At 37.0% G+C, this 15,271-nt stretch overlaps 1 protein-coding gene across 4 annotated transcripts in view; it reads left to right on the forward strand.

Moving 5' to 3' along the window:
* The window catches only part of NCAPG2 (non-SMC condensin II complex subunit G2), a 48,975-nt gene that overhangs the window by 2,964 nt on the left and 30,740 nt on the right, over nucleotides 1–15,271 (forward strand). For 3 of the 4 annotated variants that reach the window (XR_005827504.1, XM_040591660.1, XM_040591662.1), the window contains exons 3-10: nucleotides 1,241–1,432; nucleotides 2,437–2,551; nucleotides 3,023–3,180; nucleotides 4,023–4,157; nucleotides 9,872–9,966; nucleotides 10,822–10,891; nucleotides 11,584–11,670; nucleotides 14,170–14,265. Coding sequence is in view for 3 of the 4 variants with exons in the window: in XM_040591660.1 (XP_040447594.1) it covers nucleotides 1,241–1,432; nucleotides 2,437–2,551; nucleotides 3,023–3,180; nucleotides 4,023–4,157; nucleotides 9,872–9,966; nucleotides 10,822–10,891; nucleotides 11,584–11,670; nucleotides 14,170–14,265 (948 nt within the window). In the remaining variant the exon portion in view is untranslated. Of the gene's footprint in view, nucleotides 1–1,240; nucleotides 1,433–2,436; nucleotides 2,552–3,022; nucleotides 3,181–4,022; nucleotides 4,158–9,871; nucleotides 9,967–10,821; nucleotides 10,892–11,583; nucleotides 11,671–14,169; nucleotides 14,266–15,271 lie in introns of those variants that run through there. The other variant, XM_040591663.1, reaches the window with a different exon arrangement.

Here is a 15,271-nt window from a genome sequence, read left to right on the forward strand (position 1 = left end):
AAGATCAGAAAGCTCTAGTCTTATTATGAATTCATTCTTTTTGTTCAAAACCATACAATCTTAATATCCTGTCTTTGGGGTTTGTTTGAAGTAGAGGTCTGCAGAACTCCCTGTGTGGCCTTCGGTTTATTATATTTGTTTCTAGCTGTAGAATAGGATAGAAGTTCTGTTATAAATATGTAACAGGATCTTTCTTCTCATGCCCTTCTGTGAGCCTTCTAATACTTAGTGCTGCTTCTTTCATTATTTTTCTATTTTTATTTTTCCCTTCAACTTTTTCTTTTTGGTTCCTGTTTTTGAGTGTATCTGCAAACTAAAAATATTTTTATTTCAAGATCATGGACATTGTCCCTCTCTCCTCCAAAGTGGTTTTGATCATGTAAGTCTTCACTTCAGTATTGCAAATTAAATCTCAAAAATTATCTGTACTTCCTCTTGGCTGTGTCTGTTTTTCCTTCTGTTCTTTTCTCTGCACATTCCCTTTCCTAGCAGGTTGCCAACCCTTCTTTGATGCTAACAGGCTCTTTGTGTCTCTGAGGTAAATTTTTCTGGTAAGGTTCTTCTGAGGAAATGGTTCAGATCTGTCTTTTAGTGAAGTCTGTTACAGAGACTAACAGTGGCTTCCCATTCAGTAAAGCGTAAGAGGGAAACGTGGGCTTAATGTAACCCCCTCATCACACCTAAGTCCGGAGTACAATAGTGCCATATACAGAGCACTGTTCTGTGCAGATTGTACGCCAAAATCTGTAGTGCTACCCCTAGGGCTGTACTGACTTGCATTTCTAGTCCTTGTGTAAAGATTTTCTTTTAACAGCCGTCATCAATCTATATTTAAGATAGCAAAGATATGATCAGGGACTTTAATTCTGTGCAGTTCTGAACTTCTTAGCTAAGGGTATGGAATTGTCTCTGTTGGGAATGAAGTATTTGGAACACGTGAGAGACAGAAGTTGATGTTATGGGGATGTGATTTATGTTCAGTGGTATTGCTGGCAAGGGCTACAGACTTTAGTCTTAAGAGAAGCACTCTTGTTTCACAATGAAAAGTTAAGCAGCAGGATTTTTTCATGCTATTTTTGAAAGAAACACGATTTCCAGAAAGTATTTTATCTCTATTGCCACAGAGGAATGGAAGTCGATTCTTAATGCAAAAAAAAGCTTTAATCTTGGGAAGTATGATGATGAAATATAAGCTACCTCACTGATGTGGAATTGTGCAATATCTTCTGACCATTCACAGAAAAATAAATTTGATCGTTTTGACCTGAATGAACTACTTCAAGAATTATCAAGAAAGCAAAAAGTAGTGCTATGGGAGAGACTGACGCAGCTGTTGACAGACAGCTTGATGGAGAACCCAGTGGAAAGATGGCAGAAGGGTGAAGATAATGAAAGTGCTGATGACATGGAAGTTGAGTTAGTTCCAGAAATGGTAAACATTTTGTAAAATAAAAATGTGATGAGTACTTCATATTTTCTGGGAAGTGGAATGTTTTCATAGCATCTGAAAACATGCAAGGGTTATCAAACAACATCAGTTCTAAACTTCACCTCCCTGCACCAGTCTTAACTGACCTTGTAACTGTCATGCTTGGGTTAAGGTGAACTCATTATTGGTTTATACTATAAAATATTACCTCTGCTGAAATTTTAATTATGAAAGATCAGATTTAGTTTTTTCACTAGTTGAGTGGGCTTTTCATATGTCTTATTTCAGTAAATAAATCTTGATATCTCAGATGTTCCTTAGTTATCTGGCATATACTATAAGAAATTCACTACCTGTTTTATTATATCATTTTATTGAATGAAGATCATGAAGTCTAGATTTGATCGCCCCTCCCACAAATTTAGCTTAACACAGAATTTCTCTGACTCAGACCCTTACATACTGCCTTCTGCACTGTAGTCCACACAGTCTTGAGACTGTTGGGGGAAAAGATTATTTCATTTTGGAAGAAAGAAAGAAATGCAGTGGGGAATTCATTGGGGACACCTAGAGGTTTGTAGAAAATCAGTCATACATACAGAGGCCTATAGTATCACATAACTGGCTCTAAAGTGACCAGTCTATGTGTTTTTGAGTTGCACAAACCCTGCTCGTTAGGGTCTTTTTAGCTCTGAAATGGATGTGTGTTTGAGTGGTTTTGTTGCGGATGAAGTTTTTAATGGAGGAATGGATACACTTGCACTGTCATAGAGTTAGCTGGAGCTGAAAACCCATTCCAAACCTTTTGAAACAGATGTACTTTAAAAATATATGCTTTTGGCTCTTATTTCATGGGTTTTGGGTGCCTGTTATACCCTTTCTTCAGAATGGAAGCGTAATAGCGATTCAGCTTTGGTGTCTGTTGCTAAGGTTTATTTCTTGTCATAATTATCTTCTGAACATAAAACAAACTGCAGAATTGTTTCCTAAACATTGCTTTCTTTCAGAAACAAACTGTAGCTGTGATCCAGGGAGTGACAGCTGTAGTTACTGCTTCCATACCTGCAGTGGATGAAACCGTAAACTACGAAGCTCTTCTAGAATGTGTTTTTATATTAAACGGTGTGTATTTACCTCTTACAGAATATAGAATTATACTGCTTCTTTTTAGCAGATGAGTATACTAGGCTTTTTGTTGACCTGACTGGCCTGTGGAACAGAATCTACAGGAGAGAAGTTGGTACTGATGTGAGCTTTTCTTTATGACACAAAATTAAGGGAGCATTTATTTAAAAATCACTTAATCTAGAAGCTGGATAAATTTCTTTCTCCCAGCTGTTCACCCAATGATAGATAACCTTCCTTATACTGTGGATTGTATTATTTTTAAGGCAAAACTTAAGATTCTGTTATTACTGATCCAAAAACTTGGCTAGACCCTTAGGTATTTAGGTAGCTTTGTTAACTCTATAGTGAGAATAACCTATTAAGATGTGTAAACATTGTGAAGTGTAGATAGTGTACGAGCAGAGTGGTGTTCTATAGGAATAACTTGGTTCATTGCAGTAAATAATTATTTTATTACTGTTATAGGTATTCTTCCTGCATTACCTGAATCTGAAAAAACCCTACAGGGTGCTATCCAACGTGTGTTTGAAATGTGGTGGGAGAAAGAACTGGAAGGGAAGGAGCAGCTAGGGAAGACACTATTTATCATTCTTCTAAGAAAAAGCCTGAATAAAGCAGCTACGGTATGCTGAAGCTATATGAACTTTTAGATTATTACTGAATATTCCAAGATTATCCCTCAAAAATACCTTTTATTTTGAGTTAGCTTGTTTTCAATGTCCTAATGCTTCTCAGTTAATGAAACCTAGCATATGTGTTTACAAAGTCTTTTTTTTTTGGTGTTATTGTTTGCATAAGCAACATGTTACAATGTTGCCTTCTCTAGAATAAACTAAAGATTTTTGGAGTCAATTTCAGGAGTCAGTTGGGGTGTTTTTGCCTCTGTTTTCCTTCACCCATTTGAAAAGTTCAGTGACCAATGCTTCAATAGCAACTCTTTTGATTAATTTGGGTTTTAAGCACTATGTTCAGGTACTTGTAGAGACTTTTTATGTGGGAAGCTTAATTTTATGTTACTCTGTCTACAAATAACTTACATCTCTATTAATGGACTGAAATTCTTTTCTTAAATGTGTAAGTTAGCTTCTTGCACACTACTTTTGCACTAACCCAATACATTTCTCCTTTATTTATTGCTTCCTTTTATTTTTCCCTGTTAACTGCTTTCATTGTATAATGTTTCAGGTAATACAGTTTTCATCTATTTTGCGTGAATATACTTGAGCATGTCTTCAGATGTTGGAAATTAGTATTTCTGCAGTTACTCATATTTTTGTAATTTTTCCCAATGCTGTGGTGAAAGTAAATTAATGTTCAGAATTTTAAAATCTGAAAATCTTGTGTCTGATAGTGCATTCCAAATTCATTATTTAAAATCTCTTAAATAATGATTTGCATTAAAAGCTATACCTACTTCACTGTAGTGTGGGCTTTTTTTTTTTTTTTTTTTTTTTCTTCCTGTCAGGGTGCGGATATAGTTCGTCTATGGAATTTACATCAAACGTTACTTTGTTTTGATTATGATTCAGAGGAGAGTAATGAAGTCAAGGACTTGTTGCTTCAGTGTTTTATGAGTGTAAAACACATTAAAAAAGAAGAGGTAAGCAAACTTTTACTGTGATTTCATTTGAGTGGTCTTTGTTTATGTTTAATGGTTTTACATTAAGCCTTTTTTTCACAGTATGGTAGGTAGCAATATGAGACAAATCAGCTCTGACTCATGCTATAAATGGCTGATATTCTGTTTCATCTGGAAAACCCTTTATTCCTTTCCAGACTAAAGTGTAAAACTATATGTCAAAATAATCATTCAAGTTCTTGTATCCTGAGGTAATAAGAACCAAGTGCTTTGCTCCATTGCATGTACCTCAATACTTAAAACCATTCCCTGGTATAATTCTATTCTTTTATAGCAGTTTTTCTTTTACTGGAGACAGAAATCTGTAGCAAAATAATTTCCCTTCTAAGTGATTCCATTTAGAAGATTGCATTTCCATAGTCAATTTTAAAAGTAGCATAAGAAGAATGCAACTTTACAGCAAAATAGGAATTATTTTGACTAGCTACATTTCTCAGTGAAGAATTGCTGTATTGTAGCTTCTAGTTTGTGCCTCTGCACCAAGATAGTAGTATCCAAGCTTTTTTTTACTGAGTAGTTGACAAGACAACCTGACATTGGCTCTGAAGTTCTAACTTCTTGCCTGTTTAACTATATATATTCTTTTTCTTGTAATATATGAACTTTTATCATAAAATGAGCTCTGAGATTGCTGTATGCTTATGGTGGCATGGAGATACAGAATTTTAAAAATGGTGGTAGCAAACAAATTAGGTGAAATGTTTCATAGACCAGGCTTTGGATACTTGACACTAAGTTTTGGGGGTTTTTTTTGTTACTTAAACATCTTGAGATACAATGCATTAGTTTTGACTAAAATTGGGATGTACTAAGGCAATGTGAGAGTTGGGAAGGGAACTTTTGTGTGTACCTGTGTGCATTCATTGGTACAGCACTTGAAATGCCTTGGCTGTATTTCATTCTGTATTAATTATTTTCTTCTGTTTTATTTGAATCTACTGCATTGCTTTAATATTTCATAATCCTATAGGCACAGGAAATATTTGGGAACTATATATGTTAAAGGAAACTCCTGCTAGGCTTCAGAAAAAACTTCTTGTAGTTACCTTTTTCTTCCATGTCTTGTGAGATTTTTAATACATCACAAAGTAATTACCCCACTGATTTTTCTAAAGAAAGTTTGTACTCCTTTGGCTTTTTGTTTCTTTGGTTGGTTTTTTTCCCTTTTTTTTTTGGGGGGGGGGGGGAAAGCAGTAATAATAGGACTTAACCCTGAATCTTTCTCCTGGCATATCAAAACATATCCCCTTTGCCCCACAAGTATATGCAGATTTGGTCACACTTTGCACATTTACTTTTCTGCCTAAGCTTTTGTTCTTCCCTCTTCCCGGTGACTTCTGGTCTCTTGACATTTTGTCACATTTTCAGTTTTGTATGCCTGTCTCTTTCTAGGCAGATACAGAGAGTGCCTTACTACACTCTTTGCTCTGGCATGTGATCATTAGTGGTTTAAATCCTTAATCTTGAATCCTTAGCTTTGTGGCTAGAAGAATTGACTGAAAGTAACAGCTCCCGGCTGGGAGTTGAATTTGCATTCTGTTAGTCCATCCATTCCTTTCTGATAATAGTGAAAGATCTAGACCACTGTTTGTAAGTATAGGCTCTCATTTATTATGTCCAGTCTTATCCATTTTTTAGATTTAACTACTGTTCTGGTTTCAGCTGGGGTGGAGTTAATAAAACACCTTCTTGCCACTCCTCCCTTTGCCCAGGCTCAACTTCACTCAGGGGTTCTCTATCTCCTTCTCCCCTGAGCAGTGCAGGGGATGGGGAACGGGGGTTATGGTCAGTTTATTACATGTTCTCTTCAGTTCCTCCCTCCTCACACTCTTCCACTGCTCCAGTGTGGGGTTCCACCCATGGAAGACAGTCCTTCACAAACCTTTCCAACATGAGTCTTTCCCACGGGCTGCAGTTCTTCACACACTGCTCCAGCGTGTATCCTTTCCACGGGGTGCAGCCCTACAGGAACACACTGGTCTGGCGTGGGTCCTCTGTGGGGCCAAAGGTCCTGCCAGCAAACCTGCTCCACTCAGGGCTCCTCTGTCTCCACAGGTCCTGCCAGGAGCCTGCTCTAGTCCAGGCTTTCTGTGGGGTCACAGCCACCTTGAGGTGCATCCCCCTCCTCCAGGGTGGTGTCTTAAGGTGGATATCTGTTCCGCTGTGAACCTCTTTGGGCTGCAGGGGCACAGCCTGCCTCACCATGGGCTTTACCACAGGCTGCTGGCTGCTGGGAATCTCTGCTCCAGTGCCTGGAGCCGAGCTCCTCCTGCACTGGCCTGCATGGCTGCAGAGTTGTCTCACAGGCTCTCGCTCCTCTCTCCAGCTGCTGTTGCACAGCAGTTTTCCCCTTTTCTTAAATACGTTACCCCAGAGGCCCAGCCAGCAGCAGGTCTCTCTTGGAGCCAGCTGGCATTGGCTGTCAGACATGGGGGACACTTCTAGCAGCTTCTCACAGAAGCCACCCCTGTAGTTCCCCCCTACCAAAACCTTCCTACGCAAACTGAATACACAAGTTGCTTTACATCTTTGAGGAAACTAGTTCAAAATAAAAGGGGAACCACAACCCATTCTGGAAAGACCCCAGGATAGGATTCAGTTACATTAGGTGTCTGAAACAAATTTATCCATCTACGCAGGAGCCTAATCAGTACAGGTCCCGGGAAAGCTTTAATTGCTTAAGTATAAGTGAACGACCTAAGTTGCTTCAGACATCCACGTGGGGCTGGCACATAAAACACAGGATCTATTGCAATCTCTGCCTTCTGGAAAACATTCTAGGGACTTAAATATCCAAATTTAGATGTCTCAGTTTGTGAGCTGAAATCCAGCTTCGATATGTGAATTGCCAGTACAGATCCAGAATGGTAACTGCCTGGGATGTTTCTAGCTCAGCAGATAGGAGCTTGTGCCTTGAAATTCAAAGTATTCAAATAATTTTCCTGTTGCTATAAGACCATTGCACTTCTGTTGCAAGTCCTGCATGGGATTTTGCATTTTGAGGGAGTTTAGTTTTTGTGACAACCTACCTTGTGTGTTGTCTAGTTTCCCTGCCTGGCTCATTTCACTTATGGTAGATTTCTTGTAGCAATGTGTCTGACATGCCCCCAGTATTTCTGCTGGACCTTTTTTTCACATTCTGTGTCTATTTCTAAAATGCTAATAGCTGTACCAATTGTTAATGTGATGTATGAATTGCCTTGAGATGAAAACAAACTCCTATATATCAGGGCTAATATTCCCTTTAATGCCTGCAGGTTTGTTCTACAGTTCCTAAGAAAAGCATACGTAATTCTTTTCAGAGTACACATTTCGGAGTGTAGCTCCATAGCAGCTTAAGCTGATGTAACTCCGGGTTGCAGTGATCCTGTGTTGCCAAGGGCTAGCATTCCTGTTTTCCTTTCTGCAGTATGAATGCTCAAGCAGCTGTGTCATGGATTGATTAAAGGAGGTAGCTGACCAAGTGTTTTTCATAGTAAGATTATTTTTCAGCCAGATTAACTGCCTGGGCTGGTTCATTGTATACAAGGATGAAGGGAAGGGAGGAATGTGGTTTTCTGGTTCTAGATCAGATTAAACTGGTACAGAATTTCACATTGAAGTCTCATTGCAAGTTCAGGGAGTTCAGGTTTTCTGCCTTCCCAGACGATGCCATTCAACACAGAGTAATATTTCTCAGAGGCTTATTTTCAGGGCGCATTAGCAGAGTGATCCTCTGAATTTATGTGTCTCTGTGATTTATGGAAACATTCTTGTTCAGATGGGGTTTCCAATCAAACAGCTGGAGAGCCCTGCAAAGCATATCTTATTGTGTTTCAGAGGTAAGCCTGTTCTCTCTTCTTCCTTGCTAATGTCAGCGTGTGTGTACAGCTGACAGTCACAGGTACTATGTCCACAGCACAGCAGTACTGGATAATAAACACTGTTAATGCATTAACCCTAAAGATGACAAGTTTGTAATCTTATTCACTTGTCACCAGTTTACCTTTCATGATACTGAGAATGTTGATAACTAATCATTTCAGTTCCAGTGATTATAAGCAGCTGATTAAATCAGAGGCACTTACTATAATTTTCAGGATCAGGGTCAATCTGTTGAAATCTAGCTTTCATGAATTCTTTTTTGCCTAAATTTGTGACTTTCTTTCATCTGCCTTGCTGTTGGGACTGTAGAAGAGATGAGTTTGCATTTGTTCTCATCTTTACTTTGCTGAGGGGGAGGGGCTATAGTTCAAGACTCCATTGACCTTTTGGTTTGTTAGGGATGTTGATGGAAGAGTGCACCACTGACACTCCAACATACATATTATGCCACCAAAGTTGGAGATAACTGACTTGATTCAATTTTTTCTTTCTTGATAGAAGAAGCTCTCATTGACAACAGGAAGGATTCCATCACACCTGTAGACAAGGATCTTGATGTTGTATTTTGCCTTTAGGTCTTGATTTTTTCAGATCTTCTGAATTTCTTCTTGACATGAAGGCATTAAAGCTATCAGTTCCATTAAAGGGCAGTGTCTACCTGTATGCTTCTTTCCCTCTACCCCTGCTCTATGATATCCTAGCTCAAAGTGTCTGGTGTTCTTAGCCTTATTTTCTCTATTTTGTCATAGGTGCAGCTCTTGATGGAAGTGCCTTTGAAGCTCTGCTAGTTGTTCAGTGCACCTTTTGAACTTCTGCCAATGTGTTCTTTATTATTGCAGTTCCTTATTAATTTTCCTGACTTATTTTTGGCTAGAAAGCTAACGGGTACAAAGGACCCTTACAACTGACTGACTTATCCTTGTGTGATCAAACTTTTCAAAGTCTCAGAAGGTGGATGCCTTTACTTCATCTGTAAGATGAGCCAGAGTGAGGCTGTCTGTACAGATACTGCGTAAGGCTCTAATTCCATGGGCAGATCTTGCTGATTCCAGAAGAGCAATGGTTTATTTCTTCCATCCACAACCTTCCCCTGCCTTTTCTTGCAAAAAAATCTGTTGCTTATCAGATTTGTCATCTCTATTTCTGGCTTGCTAAAATGGAAGAAAACTGATTCAGGAAAACTTTTTTTTTTTTTCTTCCTTTGTTTTCATGAACTGGAGCAGCTCCCTCCAGGAGGTTTGCAATATTACCTTTCATAAGGCAGTAGGAAAGGAATTGTCCTTGCTAATCAGAATATTTATTGTACTTGGTGGCCCAGCTGTTTTCTGTGGCTTTGTTCAAAAATGTTTCCATAGCCAATCCTGGCAGAGTTGTCATGCTATTTTATTTGTACCATCACCATTAATACAGTGTCGTCCTGGAATGATATTGTACTTCACAGAGCTCTGATGATGCGGCCTTGATGAGGGTCCTGAGTTGCACAATCCCATGTCATTATGGAATGCTACTTAAAGTCACACCAAAGCAGAATGGATGTTGAAAAAAACGCAGGCAGATATATAATCCACATGTTCATTTGTTTTGCGTTTTCTCTACAGTATAAATAACAGTAATGCTTGAATTCTTTTTAAAAATTGAGAATCTCTTTTTTTCTGCAACAATTTTATCTATGCTTTTTAAAATTAAAGGTGTAATTTCTTTTAATCTTTAAGCTCTGTATTTACTGATTTTTGAGGTGGCTTTTAAATTGTGTATTCTACTGGAGTTTGACTTCTTTTTTTTTTTTTATTCCTTTTTTCCCCTTCTAACAGGGAAGAAGATTCTTGAGCTTTTTATTTAGCTGGAATGTAAACTTCATTAAAATGATACATGGAACTGTTAAAAACCAATTACAATTCTTTCCAAGGTATGCATCATAGCTAAAGTTCTTAATGATCGTTAAGAGCTTGGCTAAAATCTTGTTTATCTCGCACTCTAAAGTACCTAGTATATGATAAAATACATCAGAATCCACAGACCTTCAAATCTGCTGAATGTAACTACTGAATTGTTTCAGCAACTTCATTTAATAGTTGCTCTGTACATGCCTATGTGTACAATTATAGGTGTATCAAAATGCTTATTTAGCATTAACTAAAGCCAATGAATTTCATATGAACTGTGCTGCCTTACCTGCAGTGTTTGTATGAGAATTGCATGTCCATTTCTCCTTCTCTAAGGTGTTGTTATTTTTTCCTATGAGCAACCTCTAATTTAATTCAGTAAGATTCTAGAGACATTCTAAATAACAAGTGACTTGCAGGATCATAGCCTAAGAACTTGACTGACAGATGAAAAATATGCTTTTTTTCCCCCCTCTTTGATTATTCACTGAAATATAACAGAAGTAATTCTTCATATTAAAAACAGGTTTTCTAAATGCTTTCAGTTAGAATAATGTATACTTGTACATCATTATAATTATAAAGGCATTCATTATGAGAATAATGATAAAATATCTGTGCTGATATTTTGACTTTCCCACCATAAGAGATATTAACTTTTTTTTAATAGTGCTTGGGTTCATTAACTAACAGTTAACTTTGTCTATAATAATCAGTGTAGACTTTAAAGATAATTTCTTCTAAAAATAATGTTGACGCACAGAATTAATAATAATAATATTGGCACTTACAAAAAATGTCATGTTGTTAACTTTATGAATTGTACGTAGATAGGGTTAGGATGCTTGCTTGAAAGTGTTTCCCGTATGTTAATACAGATACTTGATGGAATACATTTCGGAAGTTTACTTCAGGGCCTGGAAGAAGGTGTCAGGAGAATTCATAGAGGTAATACTGTGCTTGAAATTTCATTTGGATTGTTTTGAATTTCAAGGTGGAGAAGATACATGACTTTTCAACCTCAGAAATGTTCGTAAGCAAGCATCAAGGAATGATTTTCCTAAGAAAGGGCCTCTTCAGTGCCGTCAAAGAATAACAGCATGTCATACTTTGAAAGTTTGCCCACTGTGATCAGCTTTGCTGCATTTAAACACCTCTAATTCTGCTGCTGAAATATTGGTTTGCACAACTGTGCATATAAACAATGTTTTTTGTAAACACTAGTTATCTGACTTACTGAAGCTTTCATTCAGTACGTGCAAGTCTATATAATTGATAGCTTATGTATTTATCTAGGTTTTGTGGATTTCCATGGAGGTGATTAAAAGCATAATTACAGCATCATAACAATACTACAGCTAAATTTCAGATACCAAGTAACTCTTATTTATCACACAGAGTTGCTGTTGAATTCCAAACTTGGTTCTGAGAATTGCATTAATTGCGTATTGTGAAATTTTGAAAATAAATTTAAGCAGACAGAGGCCCCTAGCATGGAAAAAATTGGGCCAAGCAGAAGCCAAGTAAGAAATAGTATAAAAAACTATTTTCAGTTGTTTGTTTTAGGGAAAAATGTAAGATGTTGCCCAGTCTCCTGTACTTATTGTTTTCACAGTAGCATGTGTGTGTTTGTACTGCAGGAACTTGAACATAACTGCATTCAAGATTTCATGCATCATGGTATTCATCTTCCCAAAAGTTCTTCTGTTCATTCTAAAGTTAGAGAGGTAAGTTCCTGTAAAGCATGATATGAACTAGTAGCATCAAAATCAGATCAGTTACTATAAAGAGGAAAACTTCCATTTCATACTAAAATACTATACTAGATCTGCCTGGAATGGAATTATTTTCTTCAAAGCAGCCTGTATGGTGCAGTGGTTTGGATTTGTTGACTAAAACAGTGTAGGTAGCACACCAATGTTTTGGCTATCGGTCAGCAGTACTTCCATGATTTTCTCTTCTCCACTCTGTTTCCATAGGGAATAGGCTAGGGATGAGCAAGAAGTTGGGAGGGTCGGAGACAGCTGACCCAAACTGACTAAAGGCTTATTACATGCCATGTAATATCATGCTCAGCAATAAAAACTGAGAAGAAGTGGATTTTGGGGAGGTAGCCATTGCTTGGAGACTGGCTGGGCATTGGTGTACTTGTTGGAGGTGCGGAGTGATTGCATTTGCATCACTTGTTTTGGTTTTGTTTACTTATTAAACTATCCATCCTAAACCCATGAGTTTTCTTGTTTTCTTCAGCTTCTCTCCCCTACTCCACCAGGAGGGGAATCGGTGAGTGGCTGCGTGGTGCTTAGCTGGTGACCAGGGCCAAATCACCACAAATACTGAAAAACAGCATATTCAGAGAAACAGTATTGGAACAAATTTTAGGAGGAACCTGCTTATAGTTTTGCACCAATTTTAGCTTTAGTGCTCAAAAGTAGAAATAAAAGGGGATTTTTCCAGAGTGCTGGAAATAGCTTTTGCAGTCTGTTGCTAAGCTTTTTTTTACCTAGAGAACTGACCTTTCCATAGCTGATCACAGGGATGAAAAGTCATAAGCTCCTTAAGGCAAATTTAATAGATGGGTCTGGAACTAAACGTGGGGGGTTTTTTTTGTTATATATGGGGGGGATGTATATATGTTTATAGGGACAAGCTTTGATTCAGTTACGGATTCTAGTTTTCTATCTGTGGCTTTTATTCATGAGCAGAATGTGAAGCAGAGTAAGTGCATAAACCTTTTTTAAGACAAGGCATTTGTATTTGATCTATACCCCTTCACCTCCGGTGCTTTCTCCCAAATGTAGATGCTGGAGTGTATAGTATATGAAAGGTATAGCTCATTATATCAGTATACGGTCCGTGATTGGTTTTATTTTAGTTTGGTTTGTTTTTTTAGGTTTTGGGTTGTTTTTAATCAAATGTAAATAGATTCTCATACCTGTAGTGTTCCCTTGTCATGTGATTCCTGATTGATGGAGTAGGCTTCTGACACAGCATTTCATCTTTTTCAGATTCAGAAGCTCATGAGCTTGAAAGAGGACAGTGATAGAAATAAATCTGTCTTTGAGTTGTGAAGAGAATGACTCTCAGAATAAATTTGAATGATGCATTCTTTTTCAGTATGCAAGAATTTGATTTAAAATGGTCCTTTAGAATTTAGAAGTTCCTATAGCACTTAGAGTAACCAACCCCAGTCACCTGAGCAAAGTTTGAGATATTTTATTGAAAGAGTGGGGAGGGAGGGGAAAGCAACACATATACCTCTCCCTTCTGAATTCAGAGTTCTGATTATAAAACCTTTGTCCATTTTGCCAGTATCTGATACTCACTGTTCTAATATCATCTATTACAAACCAGTACTGATTTGTCATTAACTGTGGGTTAGATCCATCATTTTCATGTACAAATAAGAGCTACATAGTCTTACAAATTATATAATGTCTTTACTTCAGTATATTTCAAAAAGAGAAAAGGGATTCTTCCACTATAGCATTGCTTCCGTAGATGCTATTCACAGGCTTCCCTGTCTAGCTGTAGTTGTGAATATCTGAAGTATTGATTACTAGAGGGTCAACTTCTTTGCAAAGATCAATGTTTTGGGTGGAGGAATTACTTCTTAAGAAGTTACATGATGTCCTTTCTTATGGCCTTCTACTTTCCTTTTTCATCTGCTTAATTCAGAAACAAAAGTAAAAGGGACTTTATCTAACTAAGCACGGTTCTGAGTCACAAACAGTGCTGATACTTGCTTTTCATCAATGCATACAAAATATATTAAATTTGTAGATTTTTATTTGGATAACTCCAGTTACCAAATATTGTTTCTTTGTTTGTAACAGAGCAATGGCTTATTTACCTGTAGTTCATAATTACATGGTTTTGAAATATTTCTGCCAGCTACATTGAGTAGGTTTTTACTGTAACAAAAATGAGTGTGTGCTGTGAAACTCACTTTATAGCCATGACTTCATTTCTAAGTTGAAGAACTATATATAGATTTATTGAATCCATAAAGGTATAAAATGTGATATTTATTAGATCTATTTTATGATTTTTGAGAATTAAATAAATTACAGGGTCTATTAATACATCTAGTTTTATTTTTTTTGTGTAGTATGGGAATGGCTTTGGTCTTTTATAAATGATAAAATGATGCAACTATGACATTTCTTGAATGTAGAAAGTACGTTAAAAATGGGTTTTGAGATTCATTGGTTTGTTTTTCTCAGATGTTGAGTTATTTTCATAAACAAAGTAAAGTTCGTGAAGGAGTTGAAGAAATGCTCTACAGATTGTATCAACCTATCCTCTGGAGAGCACTGAAGGTAATTATACTTTTCAGAAAATAGGACTGTCTTTTTCAAACGACTACATCTTGAGGTCCTGCCACAAGTTCTGTTTTTAATAATTGCTTTTACAACAAAATGGCTATGGCAAAAAAAATCTGTGTTTAGCATCTCGGCTGTAGCAGAGTAACTTCACAAATCGTAATTAGGCATAGCTTGCAGAAAAATATTCTAATTTGTTAATATAATTTACTTCTGAAATTCAGTTTTGTTTATAGGTACACAGTGTACTTTCCAGGACTGCAGTAGATAGTGGCACTAACACTAAGTCTGGTATTCTTGTCATCTTCACAATTCAGGAATTTGGTGTAATATTGTATTCTCTTTTCCAAGATCTTTGGGTCTTGGAAATGGAGTGATGAGTGCTTTACTCCATCAAAGCCAGAAACGTTCAGAGAATGGTTCAGTCTCAACTTCTGGTTAATTACTGGCCTTGGAATACAGCTCAATTAATTTATTAGAGTAGTATTTTAGAAAACATTTTATTCTAGTTTAATAGTATGTACAGACATTCATGCTATGGATGTGCTTTTAATCAAGCATTCAGAATGAAATTTCTGACTTCTAGTACTTTTAAGGTAAGTGTGTATGTCTTCCTGTGGATTGCATGCACAGACGAAAGGGTACCTGCTGCAATTTACCTGCTCAGTTACAGTCTGTGATTAAGATGGGCCAAGCTTCTTTCTTTGTGAACAGCTTTTATTTTGTCTGAAGTTATGAAATTCCTTTAGTTAGAACATACACATACATTTTTTTACAGCCAAATTAAGTGCTATTGAAACATACATTCAAGTTTCTTTGTTTAAAATGAATTTTGAGTTACAGGAAAGAGTTGAGAGCTGTTTGGTTTCAAACAAGTAGAAGTGAGAGGGTGGAAAGACTCATTGGTAGACCAATATCTTGTTTGGCCTTACATTAAAGGTTGGATCCTATCCCTTTAGAATAAATATAAACAACTATCATCTGGATGATATATATATATATA

This window comes from Falco naumanni, chromosome 4 (genome assembly GCF_017639655.2).
Source record: "Falco naumanni isolate bFalNau1 chromosome 4, bFalNau1.pat, whole genome shotgun sequence".
NCBI lineage: Eukaryota > Metazoa > Chordata > Aves > Falconiformes > Falconidae > Falco > Falco naumanni.